We start from the raw sequence: 13429 nt of genomic DNA, 5'->3' as shown, positions 1-13429 counted from the left end.
TAATCTGTCGGGTTTTTGTCCATTCAAGCTTACATAAACTTGTTTTCATCCAAGGCTGCTTTTTTAAAGTAATTCAGAAACTTTGAATACCCCACCTTTCAAGTACATATCACTATGTTCTATTTTTAAAAGTTAATGTAACAACTAATGAAATTGCATATCTAATAGTTTGTGGTTTTTTCTTTTCTATTTTAAATAGGCCTTGATGTCAAAAGTGAAGCATGCCAGCGATTTTTTCGAGATGGGTTAACAATATCTTTCACAAAAATCCTTACAGATGAGGCAGTGAGCGGCTGGAAGTTTGAGATTCATGTGAGTTTTAAAGTTGTGTTTCTGAAAAGCATAGCAATTTAAATGAGGAAGGGCACTGCTTTCGTGAGTATGAGGGGACTGAAGAAACTGAATCTCGTTTTGAAACTCATCTCAACAGAGAACTGGGAGAACTCTTGTATGCATGGCTCTAGGTGGGGAAAATTAAGCCTTCTATTATTATTTCATCTTATTGCCTCTGGTATTTTTGGAAGAAAGTAAAACATGAGAGGTGATATGGAGAGGAAGTGAATTTTGTTCAGTAGTGCAGCTCTTGTTAGGCTGTCTTTGGCCAGATGTCTATAGAGACTTGCTTATTCTTATGTGCAAAGTAGGATGTGAAAACTTTCTTTCTTAGTAAAAGCTTTTAGCAACCTGCTAAGTTCCGAGTGTTTGTAGCAGCTATTTGAATATAAAAACTACTTTTTGGACAATTAGTCACATGCCAAATGAGAAACTGAAGATCTTCATAAACAAATTAAAATCTGTGAGAGAAATGGGTGAAAGAATGAAAAGTTAATAGTGCAGTGGTGATTCATGAATGTCTCAAATATATGTGTCTGTTTCCTAAATTTAATCTTTAGGTGAAAACAGTTTAAATTTTGTTTAAGGCCTTTATTGGCAGAAGTACAAGTTAAAATGCAACATTGTAAAACTGTTACGCAGCTCTGCATGTTAGGTAAAAATCATTCGGAGTTTATAGTCCATGTTCATCCTACAGTCACCTGCCATATTTTTGACTGTTGGTTTTTTTTTTCCTTTATAGAGATGTATTATTAACAACACTCATCGACTAGTGGAACTATGTGTGGCCAAGCTGTCCCAAGATTGGTTTCCCCTTCTTGAACTTCTTGCCATGGCCTTAAATCCTCACTGCAAATTCCATCTGTACAATGGTACTCGTCCCTCAGAAACAGTTCCTGCAGGAGTCCAGCTCGCCGAAGATGAACTTTATGCCCGTCCTCCTGACCCACGATCACCAAAGGTATGAGAGCATTTTCAGACCTGTGTTTTTAATTTTATGCCATGGTACTTAAATACACAACAGCCATGGAGAAGTGTTCTAGAGGGAGGAAAAAAAAACCAACTTCACTCTCTATATCACTAAGATGTTCTGCTACTTTTGACTTGTGCATTAAATCATCATCAGTTACATTTCCCCTCTAACTCTTTCAGTCTTTAATCCACAATCAAACTGTACCATGTTTCTGTGGTAAGCTGGCACAGCTCTGTTGGAATGCCATTCCTGCTGTGTTAATTGGCTTGCTTGTATTTACCACTTGCTGGATTTACCTTCTCACTCAACATGATTTTGCAGGTGACATATTTTGAGAAGATTATGTGATAGAGTAGGAATTTTCTCTCAATTTTCTTATAGTTCCCAGTGATGGGAGAAATGTTTTTAATTGGACATGACTTGCTAGTTTCAGTGTGATTTTGGGGTTCGTTATTTGGTTTGTTTTTTGAGAGCTTTGGTGAGGAGTTTATTGGTGGTGGTAGGTGTTGGTTGGTTTGTTTTGTTTTTGTTGTTGTTCGTGATGGTGGTGTGTTTGGGTTTATGTTGTTTTTTGTGGGTTTTTTTTGTTGTTGTTGTTTGGTGGGGTTTTTTGGGGTTTTTTTTGTGTGTTTGTTGTTGTTGTTGTTGTTGTTGTTTTTTAACTGGCAGTGCAGATTAGTCATCTCTTCTGGTTCTTGGGTCTGTTTTAGAATTGTGTTCCAAGTGGCATTGGTACAACTTCAGGAGTTACGTTTTTGTTGCTTTCTTCCTCTTATTAATTTCTTTTTTTGTAGAACTGCTAGCTATTGATACATAAGAACAAAAGATAAATAACTCTGTGTCCTTGGACTTCCTTGCATTGCTTACTGTGTTTAGAAGAATGTTATTCTGCATTCTTACTTCTTTGATATGCAGCATTGACACATCTGGGACCAAAAATAAAGCCAGAATCTTCATGCTTTCTGTAGTAACTTAGCAGCCAAAGAGAGGCCTAAAGTGTAGTCATTTTTATTCCTATATATTTGATAAAATTATCTGAATAACAAATAACATGTTCTTTGACATGATAGTGGGAATTATAGTGTTGCCTATTTGTAAGGATTTTCTTAAACTTGAATATTTAAAATATATCGGTATGTTCACTGTCAATTCTTTTACCTTTTAAGAGTTTATTGTGTAGAGGCTTTTTAAAAGCAAGTTTTGTTACTAACAGGTACTTGAAAGTATTTCTAGGTGATATGTAAATGCTGATAAATAACTTTATTATATTGCAGGGTTGGCTAGTAGATCTTATCAACAAGTTTGGCACATTAAATGGATTTCAGGTCTTGCATGATCGCTTCATGAGTGGATCAGCATTGAATGTTCAGATAATTGCAGCTCTCATCAAGTAAGTTTTTTAAAAATAATAATTACATATTTTGAAAAGCTGGACTAAGTAAATTGTTATACTAATATATTATTAATATAATTAATAGCTTAGTCTTTTCTTAAAGTGCTTCCCCTTGCTTCATCTCTTAACTAGTTTTGTTTACTTTCAACATTTCATATGCTTGTAAATAGACGAGTTTCTTGAATGAATTGCTCCTTAACATCTTGATATTACACAACTACTGATTATGGCACTTTGATCCCTTTTTGTTTCTTTTTAGGCCATTTGGACAATGTTACGAATTTCTAACATTACATACAGTGAAGAAATATTTCCTTCCAATTATAGAAATGGTTCCACAATTTTTAGAAAATTTAACAGATGATGAACTGAAAAAAGAAGCAAAGAATGAAGCCAAAAATGATGCTCTGTCAATGATAATCAAATCTCTAAAGAACTTAGCTTCGAGAGTTCCAGGACAAGAAGAAACTGTAAAAAACTTAGAAATATTTAGGTTAAAAATGATACTTAGGTAAGATGCTACTCCTAATATGATATGCTACTTCTGACCTTTTTTCCACACTTCTTACATTTAATTTTTATTACAGGTTGTTACAAATTTCTTCTTTCAATGGTAAAATGAATGCACTAAATGAAGTTAACAAAGTAATATCCAGTGTGTCATATTATACTCACCGGCATGGTAATCCTGAAGAGGAAGAATGGCTTACAGCTGAAAGAATGGCAGTAAGTTCTCATCTTCACCAAAATTCGTTGAATAGATGTTCTTCCTCCTTCTTAATTTAATTTTGGAAGAGGCTATATACTATGGATGCTGTACACACTGCTCATTTTTGTATTTAGTGTTGTAAACGGTGTCACATCATGTTAATAAGTCATTTTACTCATAGTCTTCCTGTGAAAAATTGCTGTATTTGTTTCAAAGCTGCTGTTGAGAATTATTTTCAGTGCTGCTAAAAAGGGATCCTTAAATAACATGTTTTCTGTATAGTGTTTGATAAAACAAAACTCCCAAAATAGTGAAAACAACACACCAACAACAAAAACTCAAACAAAACCAACCAAAAATACCCCGAACCTATATAGAATAGGTGTGATTCATTTGAAACTTTATTGCCGCTGTACCTAAAAATGAAATGTTCGTTTAAACAAGAGTCCAGTCTGGGTTTTGTGCTTCAAGTAATTTTTTTTTCTCATTAGAGCTCTGACTACTCTGCTTTTCACGTTCCAGAAGCTGGATTTATTTGGTACAGGAAGTTCTAGATATCACATTTTCATTTTATTTAATATTTACATACTTTGACTACTGTTTCACGCTTGAATGCATATGTAGGGTACTATTAAAACGAGCATTTTTAAAGTTAAGAGAGGGACAATTTTTCTCTTCATCTTTCTGAAATTTAGTTGTGGTATGTGATTTTTGCACTGTTTTCGTGCATTTTTGTGACTGGCTATCTGTTGGGACCTTTATAATCTGTAACAGAACTGAAAAAAAAAAAAAAGACTAGAGTTCGATGTTTTAAAGCAAGAGGAGGAAATGGGTATTTCATGAGACTAGCTTGAATATTTTAAGTCTATAATCAAAACATTGTTGGAACGTAATGCTGTGTACATTTATTTTCCTCTTTCAGTGCTCAAAGCACATGCTGCTTTGTTTCAGTCAGAACAAAAATTACATGACCCTACTCTGACTGTGTCAGTGACACCACTGAAAAAATTGCATCTACTTAGACATGGCTTGGATATTTTGCTCTAATTCAATTAGAAGCATTTTTACAACCCCTATAAGTGGCAGTACTTCACTAATCTAACCTGTTTATATTTCACTTCTTGCTTAAGCCCTTTTATGTGATATGCTGTAGGCATACCAGTAAAGATGGAAATGTTTTAAACAATTGTGAATTGGAATAGAAAGGATTTGTTCCTTGAGTAGAAGAGTTGACTGTTCTTCCTATTGGCTTTTTATGCTTGAAGTTGTTTGAACATTTTTATGCTTTGTGTTCATTATTTCAGCATGCCTGAAAAAAATACTTCCCCCTTAAGATATGGCAGTGATTAGCATATTGGTTTATTTAAAATGCTGAGGGTTTTTTTAAGGAAAATAAAGACTATAAAGTTAGAGATAAATACTTTCCTCTTGTGCTGCTTGTTTCTGACTTCACCTAGTTAGAATATTGTATATAAAGTCATTAATCTGTAACAGGTTGAAATTTTTATTTTTAGCTTAAATATCACTAGCAGCTCTTTAATAATTTGAGATGGCAATACTTTCTTTTTATATTCAGGAATGGATCCAGCAGAATAATATCTTATCAATTGTGTTGAGAGATAGTCTTCATCAACCTCAATATGTAGAGAAGTTAGAGAAAATTCTTCGTTTTGTCATCAAAGAGAAAGCGCTCACTTTGCAGGATCTTGACAACATTTGGGCTGCACAGGTAAAGAATTCAACTTCTTGTCTGCTACTGTGCAGGAGGGATCTTGTTCTATGTCGTATTGTGAAGATGACAGCTAGTGCTTCTTATGCTTGGTGCCAGACAAACATAAAAAAAAGTTTAAATCAAATTACGTTTTATTTTGGGGTCCTGGATCTCAAAATAGTCTTCCCAAATGTCTTCAGTAGAAAGGGTATACTACACGTGCATGTAAAGTCTAAAGGAACAGCTCGGAACATGGTGCAAAGATTATCCTTTTTAAGCGTTAAGGAACCCTCAACATTGAGCAAAGTCTAGATTATGAAAGAATATGGTCCATTATGATTTAATATTTTAAAATGCATTAGGAATATGTATTGCTAATTTCCAAGTTCACCACTGTTGTACAAATTTTTCCTGGACAGGTGCTGTTGATAAATCTTACAATTCTTTCCTTCATTGTAAAGATTATGTTTGAAAAATTATTAATTATAGATTTTGGAATGTTTTCTTGCTTATTTAAATGATCAGCAAAGCTCAGCTTCCTAGCTGTGGCCTACATGAGTTTAGCACACGTGAAGGGCAGCTGAAGAGACAAAATCATTATTAATTATCGAGTAGACAGAAAATAAAAGGTTATTTTAGGATAGAAACAAGTGTGAGTGGATATATCCATGTTCATAAGTAATTGGTAGTAAAACTAACTTAATTGTGCAAGTAAGCTCTTAAGCCAGTCCTTCAAGTGTGGGAAGGCTAATATCTGGTTTCCAAGATGGAGGGCTGTACCTGTTTTGACAGGGATAGATTTCATAGTAGCTTATATGGGACTATATAGGTAAAAACAGAAGATTAACCCGTTAAACTCTTTATCTCAATCTGCAAGTTTTCTCAGTTTTACTCTTATGATTATCTCCTTCATCCCACTGTGAGATGGAGAGTGAGGAAGTGCTGGGTAGTACTTAGTTGCCAGCTGTGATTATATCATGACAAGGGCTAATGTAGGAATTGGGTATTATTATATACCTAGTTTGTGTGTTCATGTTCTGCTGAAACTGCAACAGTTTGACTCAAGTGGATTTACCAGGCATGTGCTTAAAACATTTGGGACTACAGGTGATGAAGTGGAGGGCTGACTTGAGATCTCTGGTGTTTCAGCTAACTTCATAATCTCTAGATGTCAGTTCCATCATGATAGTAACTGCACAGGCTGAAATTCAAGAAAATCTTTATGCTGAAGTCCTGTTCAGAAAATTGCATCATGTAACAGAGATTATTTGAATTAAGGTCTGTGGTCATACTGTTAGTTTTCAGCTTGTGGTCTGTAGACCATTCCAGACTGTCTTTGTAAGAAATCTTTGTGGAAAAAAAACTTTGAGAAGTTATTTTGCTGTTAGTAGGCTTGTATTAGCTGTATCAGAGGCTCACCTTTTATAAGGAAAAAAAAATATCTGGAATTTGGAAAAAAGTCTTCCAAGCAATTGTATTACTCATAGTGCTGGGAAATGGGACATGTGGATAAGCTACTTTAAACCCAACTTTTTAACCTTCCAGAAAAGTGAAAAGTCTACCCCAACAGTTGAAAAAAAAAAAAAAAATTAGGAATAAATCTTCCGTGCTTTCAAATACCTGGCTTCCAATTAGGTAGCTGCCATAGTGCACTTGCTACAGTTTTGACCTGTATTTTTGTTTTCTGTGTCAAAGTTGAATTCACTGTGGCTCTGGCCATGGAATTAAAATAAACTAAAAGATAGAAATCTACTAATACAGAATGATTTTTACTAACTTCACTGCTCCCTGTGTTTAGTAGTTTTTAGAAGTCCTTATTAAATGACTGCTTCGAAGAGCAGTTGGAGCATGAAATTCAGTAGCAAGGCGTTGATTTACTGTGTAGCTTTATATAACAGGCAGGCTATTTTAGCTCTGGCTCAGCACAGCAATGGTGTGGTTTTGCTTTCAGGCTGGAGCTGTTACATTGCTGCCTGGGTTTAGAGGGTGCAGCACACACAAATTCACAGTTGATGGTATGGAAGTGCCCTGAGAATCTTAGGATACAACTAGAATAAAAATAAGTAGTTTATGAAAGGTAATAAAATCATACTGGTTTTGCCTGTAGAAGGCAACATAAGTTTTAAGTTTTATCGAAGTGTTTTCATGTCTTAGAAAACGAATACTCAAAAAAATAGAAGTATATTTGATTCAAGGAGTAGTGTTTGGAGTCTTTAAAGGCAGGTGTTAAGTTGCAGCCTGTTGAGTGGCAGGGAAAGATCCAGCTGGACAAGAAATGAAATTGCAGAGATTAGTGCTGGAGTCTCATTACTTATATTCTAGAGTGTTTAACTAGAACTTGACATGCATGTCCCTGTTTCAGCACAGCAAGCTGACAGTTCACACACCAGGTTTCTTACCTTTTCCTGCGATGTGTTACTGCTTCCACAGACTCCTTCCTTCTTAAGGGCTTCCCTTAAGTGTCTCTTACAAACCTCCCAAGACAAGATTTTGTTATATGCCTTAGTCTTTTTGCCCTGCCCCTCCCCCAGCAGTTATGCATACTTCTCCTTTTATTTGTTATGTTGTAGTTGTTCTTTTCTGGCCTGTATGCTCTCAGTTTTTCCTTCTATCCAGGAAATGGTCTGATCAGAGAAAAAAATAGCACCATGTTTTGCAAAATCAAGTGGAATAAGTGGTTTAGTTATTCCCTCTCTTGTAATCTGACTCATAACATGAAAACAAATGTTATTTTTTTTAAAGAAAAATCCATGGCCAACAATAAAGTATTTACAGCACAGCATGTAACAAGGCTGTTAGTCTCTTTTTGTTTTTAAGTGAACTTCTGATGCAAGTTCTAGAAGGAAATGAACTTCAGAATTTCCAAACTGCTCATGCATGCATTTTTAATACTATACAAGATTAATCACATCACAGTTTTCTAGGTACTTGTTTCTCATGTTTTATTCTACACTTATGGGAAATTTTTCTACAGTAAATTGGCTATTGATTCACATAGCCCTAAATGGTTGATTTTGATGCATTTTCCAGCCTGGCATATGGGAATGAAACTTTCTTCTCACCCAGAGTTAAAACTGAGCTAGCTGTTTTTTCCTTCTTGTCTTTCTCCTTAAATGTCAAAACTGTGGTGTACACCAAAATCTCATTTAAAAGTGTCTGGTATATAACTCAACGTCTTGCTACTGGTTGTTTGATTGTAAGACTTCCTAAGGTTATAAGCTGCTGGACTCAAAATGCTGTCTGCCAACAGGTTGTTTGTAATAGAAGGCTTTGGTTGTCCATGATTCCACTAGCACGAAGGCAGTACTTCAGCCTGAGAAACTATGTGGAAATAATAAAAATTGTTTTACAGCTTAAAGCATCTCAAAGAAATACATTGAGGAACTGGATTTGGAGTCCTTTTTTAAAAACTAGACAAACTAACTACATTAAATTAAAATACTGATCAGTAAAATATGTTTTACACTTATTGTCGGCTGTCCCAGCACGATTTGTTGAAGAAAATAAATATTGTGACAGTACAGTATTTATATTGCAAATAAATACTTGTGTGCACACACAGAGCACACTTATATACTTAAACATACAAGGGAAATCTAAATATTATGACTTTCCAGTGAACTAAGTATTCAGTTTGCCACACTGTTCCCACAGCTTCAGCTTTTCTTGCTGGCCACCTTGAACAGTTGTATTGTAGAAATGATGTAGGGTGTCTTGCTGCTTGGCTTAATATGAATTGCTACAAATGTTGGTGGATTCTTTTTGTCTGACAGGCAGGAAAACATGAAGCCATTGTAAAAAATGTACATGATCTCCTTGCAAAATTAGCTTGGGATTTCTCCCCTGAACAGCTCGATCACCTGTTTGATTGTTTTAAGGTAACTATGCATGTTTGACTGTATTCAGGAAATGTGTTGTTAGTTGGATAGAGATTTGTGATGCTTTCAACATCTACTTTCTACTTATTTTAGATACAGGCAGTTTTCATGTGTTAAAAGACCGCTTAATGTATATAGCAACAGTCTACAATATTTAATGATAGAAATGCCAGATTGTGCTATTCTTTAATGAGTGTTCATTGTGAGATTTCCAATTTACTTCCAGTCTAAAGCAAACATTTGTTATGCTAGTTTAATTGGCTTTTATTTTTATGGTTTAAATACTTTTGGATAATGCACATCTATTGAAGCCTGTAGTACTGAAGTGACATTTAACAGTCCTAGGAATATTGAATTTTTTAAATAAAATAAGTTACTTATCTTAATTAACTTTTGGCATTTGTTATAAATTATTAAGTGGTGGCGATTTAGTCAATAATGTTTTTCTTCTATCATTAAAGTAGGTTTCATCAAGTTTACCGGGCATGGCTACTTTCAGTCTTTAAGTGGAGGAGATCAAGGGCTTCCATTCCTGTCTCCCCCAACTTCCTCTTTATCATGTAGTAATTTTTTTGCGGTTAACGAACATATAGAATGAAATGGTCTCAGGAAGATAATGTTGAATGTTTATGAACAGTTTGTTTCTGAAAGTTTCTTATTCACTGGCTTTTTATGGATGCTAAGATTAACATTTGTAGGTTCCAGTAGTGGTGCTATCCAGTTGTTTTCATGTTTCACTTCTAAGAGGTGGTCCGCTGCACAAGAAAACCCAAGTCGGCTTTGTAGACTCAGTTTTCTGCTTTTAGAGAAATGTGTTATAGTCATGTTTTGGCTTACATGCAATTTGTGCTCCAATTAATGGGGGTCTCCTGGTTTGGTAAACATGGGTCTAATGGTCTATAATCTATTAATAGATAGTCTCAAGTTGAATACACTTTAATTCTAAACGCTAAAAGTGCTATTCACTTGTGTATGACTGATGTATAGCTCTAATGTGCTATTTATTTTTAATGCAAGTAGGTAATGTGAAAGTTCTTTATATAGTTGCACCACTTTATTGTTGCATCATTTGCTAACGGTGCAGGTTGTGTGTGGAATTTTTTTTTTTTAAAGAGACTGGTTCTCATATCAACTAAAATCTTCTCTTAGGCAAGTTGGACAAATGCAAGCAAAAAACAGCGTGAGAAACTACTTGAGTTAATTCGTCGTCTTGCAGAGGATGACAAGGATGGTGTGATGGCACACAAAGTGCTGAACCTTTTGTGGAATTTGGCTCATAGTGATGATGTACCAGTTGATATCATGGACCAGGCTCTTAGTGCCCATATTAAAATCTTAGATTACAGCTGTTCACAGGTGAGTAACTATGTTCTATTGTGAAATCAGTCACTGACAGTTTCCTTCAATTCTACATGGAAAGTTCAAGCGACTTGGTAATTTAGCAAAAGTGTTCCTTTTGCTAAATGACCACATTGGAGGAATCAGGAAAGAACCCTGCCAAAGTAAAGATGGAGAAAGAGAAGTAGCCCCGCTTCCGTCTTTGCTCTTTCCGAACTTGATCATGCTAATCTGTTTGGGTGGGGTGGTTTTTCAGTAAGTCCTTACCTGTCTTGTGTAATATCAGAAATGACTTAGCAAAGGTGTGAAAACTATTAGATGCTCTTCTTCCCCACCTGAATTTCTGTGGCAGTCGACCAGAATTATAATAATAATAATTCAGTGTGGTTTGAAATTAATCCATTGTCTGTCTTGACAGCCACTGTCAGGTTTTGTTTCTTGGTTGTTAAGAAACAGTGTGTCATTGTTTCTTGATATTTTATAGCAATTTTCACTTTAATACCAGTGAATAGAAATAAATGAAAGAGGGGAAAGAGCAAATTATTTAAACATTGATGATCCTATCTAGCTAAATACAAACTTCTTAAATACGAACTGGACACTTGAATGCTTGAAGGCAGAGAGTTTGTAACACACCGGTAGCTTATGCAAACATATAGTGCTGTTCAGATACTTTTCTTATGCTTGTGTGCTTCAGAACTCAGTTGATCTAGTATTCATGTGGCTTCGTACATTCTATTCTATCTTGGAAAAAAAATAAGATAGTGATGATAGTTTCTGCAATATACTTGATTTTGATTACATACGCTTGTTTTTAAGGATCGAGATACACAAAAGATCCAGTGGATAGATCGTTTTATAGAAGAGCTTCGCACAAATGACAAGTGGGTCATTCCTGCACTGAAACAAATCAGAGAAATTTGCAGTTTGTTTGGCGAAGCACCACAAAACTTGAGGTAAGAATGGAATGCAAATAAAGTTTTGTCTGTTAGAAGCTGAATAGGTTGGAATGATGCAAATTTTCTTTTTTTTTTTTTACAAGAGGCAGGGAAAGCTTTGGTGAAATCAGAACATGTGTTCCAAGATGTTCTTTAGTTTGTTTTAGTGTCTTTAAATAGCCTCTGAAAATTCAGATACCAAAGTTCCATAAGAGAACATTAACTATTTCACCCAACGTGTCGAATTTTTAGAATACTAGTCCGATTTGTGGAAAATCTAGGTTTGTTTTTATGTTATCCATGGACTTCTCTGCCTAACAAGGGAATTAACTTAAAGATATATTGTGTGTGTGTATATGTATGTATGCACACACACAAACATAACCACCCATCCCTATTCTTCAGTGGTAAATTTATACAGGTCATATAGTTTATTTAGGTGAAATCAAAGGTGACGTTTTTGGTCTGGGAAAAATACTCTATTGATTCTCTCTCCTGAGTGGAAGAGACTAGAAATGTATTGGGTTTGTTTTATTGTTGGTTTGTTTTTTTGTCTTTTTATGTGGGAGGTTGGTTTGTTTTATTTTATTAAAAAGAAGAAAAGAGAAATAAGCAAAGCTGTTGTCTGTTTGGGCTTGTTAAAATATATGTGCTTATTTTCATTATTTTAAATGTCTTTTTACTAGAGAAATGTCTGAGATTCTGTGCCCCTAACATTATCCACATCATAGCTTTTACAAACTCCAGAAAAATGTTTCCTTATCAATATTGCACAATTGCTGTAATTCTTATAATCAGGTAAACTATTCAAATCAGTGTTGCTATTACAGTCTGCTTGCAAGAAGGATCAAGGCAGGGAAAGCTGAAGAAAAGAAGCCTTCAGTTTACAAAACGCCATCTTCTTACTGATTGCGCTTTAAGGAGCTGCGATAATATTGCATTGCTGGCTTTTTGAGATTTCTTTATTAATTTAGATTGTGACATCTTTCTCAGCTTTCCTGATGTTTTAGTCCTTTACAGTTTCACATTAATGATTGAGGGTTTTGTTCAGTGAGATTTTGAAATTACCTGCTTATTAGCAGAGAAGTCTGTTTTCTGCCTCTTGGAGTCATTAACATTTTACATGCTGTAGGATCTTGGTGAATATATGCTATGTGTACAGTTAGATGGCTTGAATATCTCTCCTTTTTTCTGTGTCAGACAGTATCTTCCATTCTTCAGATTTCAGTGAAGCCTGCACTGCAGTATGTGATAATGCCTCATTTTTACGCAGAATTTGAAAACACACAGCAGGAAAATAAACTTCAAATGAAACGTTTTAGTCAAGGGACTTGCAATGACCTCTTCCTGTGTAGAAGCCTTTGTTAGCATGATGCTGTTGAGGGAGTTTTTTTGTAGTTAGGTAGTGTTACTGCCTAGGTGGTGGGAAACCTAGTGAGTGAAAACATGGTAATCAGTGATTTTTATAGTCCTCTGACTGTTCTGGTAACTCGTAACATCGAACACAGTTTGGAAATTGCAATGCCTGCATTTAATTGCTGTATTCCTGTTCCTATCAGCTTACCTTATCTGACTTAAAAGTTTAATCTCTAGCATCCTTCTAGAATTCGGATCAAAAATAGATCAAAGCAAATGTTTGTGACAACTGCCTCAAAAATGTTTCACAGGGCTTTCTATGTGCAACATATATCCCATAATCTGTATTCTCCTCTTCTGGAGTGATTCAGTTGATTGGCATTGGCAATTAAAAGTTTGGTCCAGAATGACTAAGGCTGCTGATTCTTGGCAAAAATAAGTATAAGTTATCTTATGGCGTTGGCACTGTAGAGATTATTTTGAGCAGGAGGATTTAATTATTGCTGGTTATTCATGCATTTGAGCGAAGTGATGAACTAGTTATACAGTTGCTTTGGCAAAATTTAACTCCCTGACTACAAAGAAATGCTACATGTTTTGGGAAGTATAGCTTAACCTGAATTGCAACCCTGTAAGAAAATAACTCTTATGTAGGTGCAAGGATTTTTATGGGTGCAAAGGTCCTTATTACAGAACAGTCAACTTTATTACTCAACATACTGACCTTTAGTGTAGAGATAATTAATGATCATCATTTTCTGTGTGTTGGCTGATGGAGGTAGAGTGTCCTGTAGACCAAT

The 13429-nt window shown here is 35.1% G+C and overlaps 1 protein-coding gene across 2 annotated transcripts in view; it reads left to right on the top strand.

Moving 5' to 3' along the window:
* The window catches only part of USP9X (ubiquitin specific peptidase 9 X-linked), a 103310-nt gene that overhangs the window by 34023 nt on the left and 55858 nt on the right, over positions 1-13429 (top strand). For both annotated transcript variants that reach the window (XM_065070036.1, XM_065070030.1), the window contains exons 5-13: positions 200-312; positions 1076-1294; positions 2581-2696; positions 2959-3210; positions 3287-3425; positions 4985-5137; positions 8893-8997; positions 10147-10353; positions 11155-11291. In XM_065070036.1, the coding sequence (XP_064926108.1) occupies positions 200-312; positions 1076-1294; positions 2581-2696; positions 2959-3210; positions 3287-3425; positions 4985-5137; positions 8893-8997; positions 10147-10353; positions 11155-11291 (1441 nt within the window). The remainder of the gene's footprint in view (positions 1-199; positions 313-1075; positions 1295-2580; positions 2697-2958; positions 3211-3286; positions 3426-4984; positions 5138-8892; positions 8998-10146; positions 10354-11154; positions 11292-13429) is intronic.

This window comes from Columba livia, chromosome 1 (assembly GCF_036013475.1).
Source record: "Columba livia isolate bColLiv1 breed racing homer chromosome 1, bColLiv1.pat.W.v2, whole genome shotgun sequence".
Taxonomy (NCBI): domain Eukaryota; kingdom Metazoa; phylum Chordata; class Aves; order Columbiformes; family Columbidae; genus Columba; species Columba livia.
The sequence above is the reverse complement of the archived record's forward strand: the minus strand, read 5'-3'. Positions and strand labels throughout refer to the sequence as shown.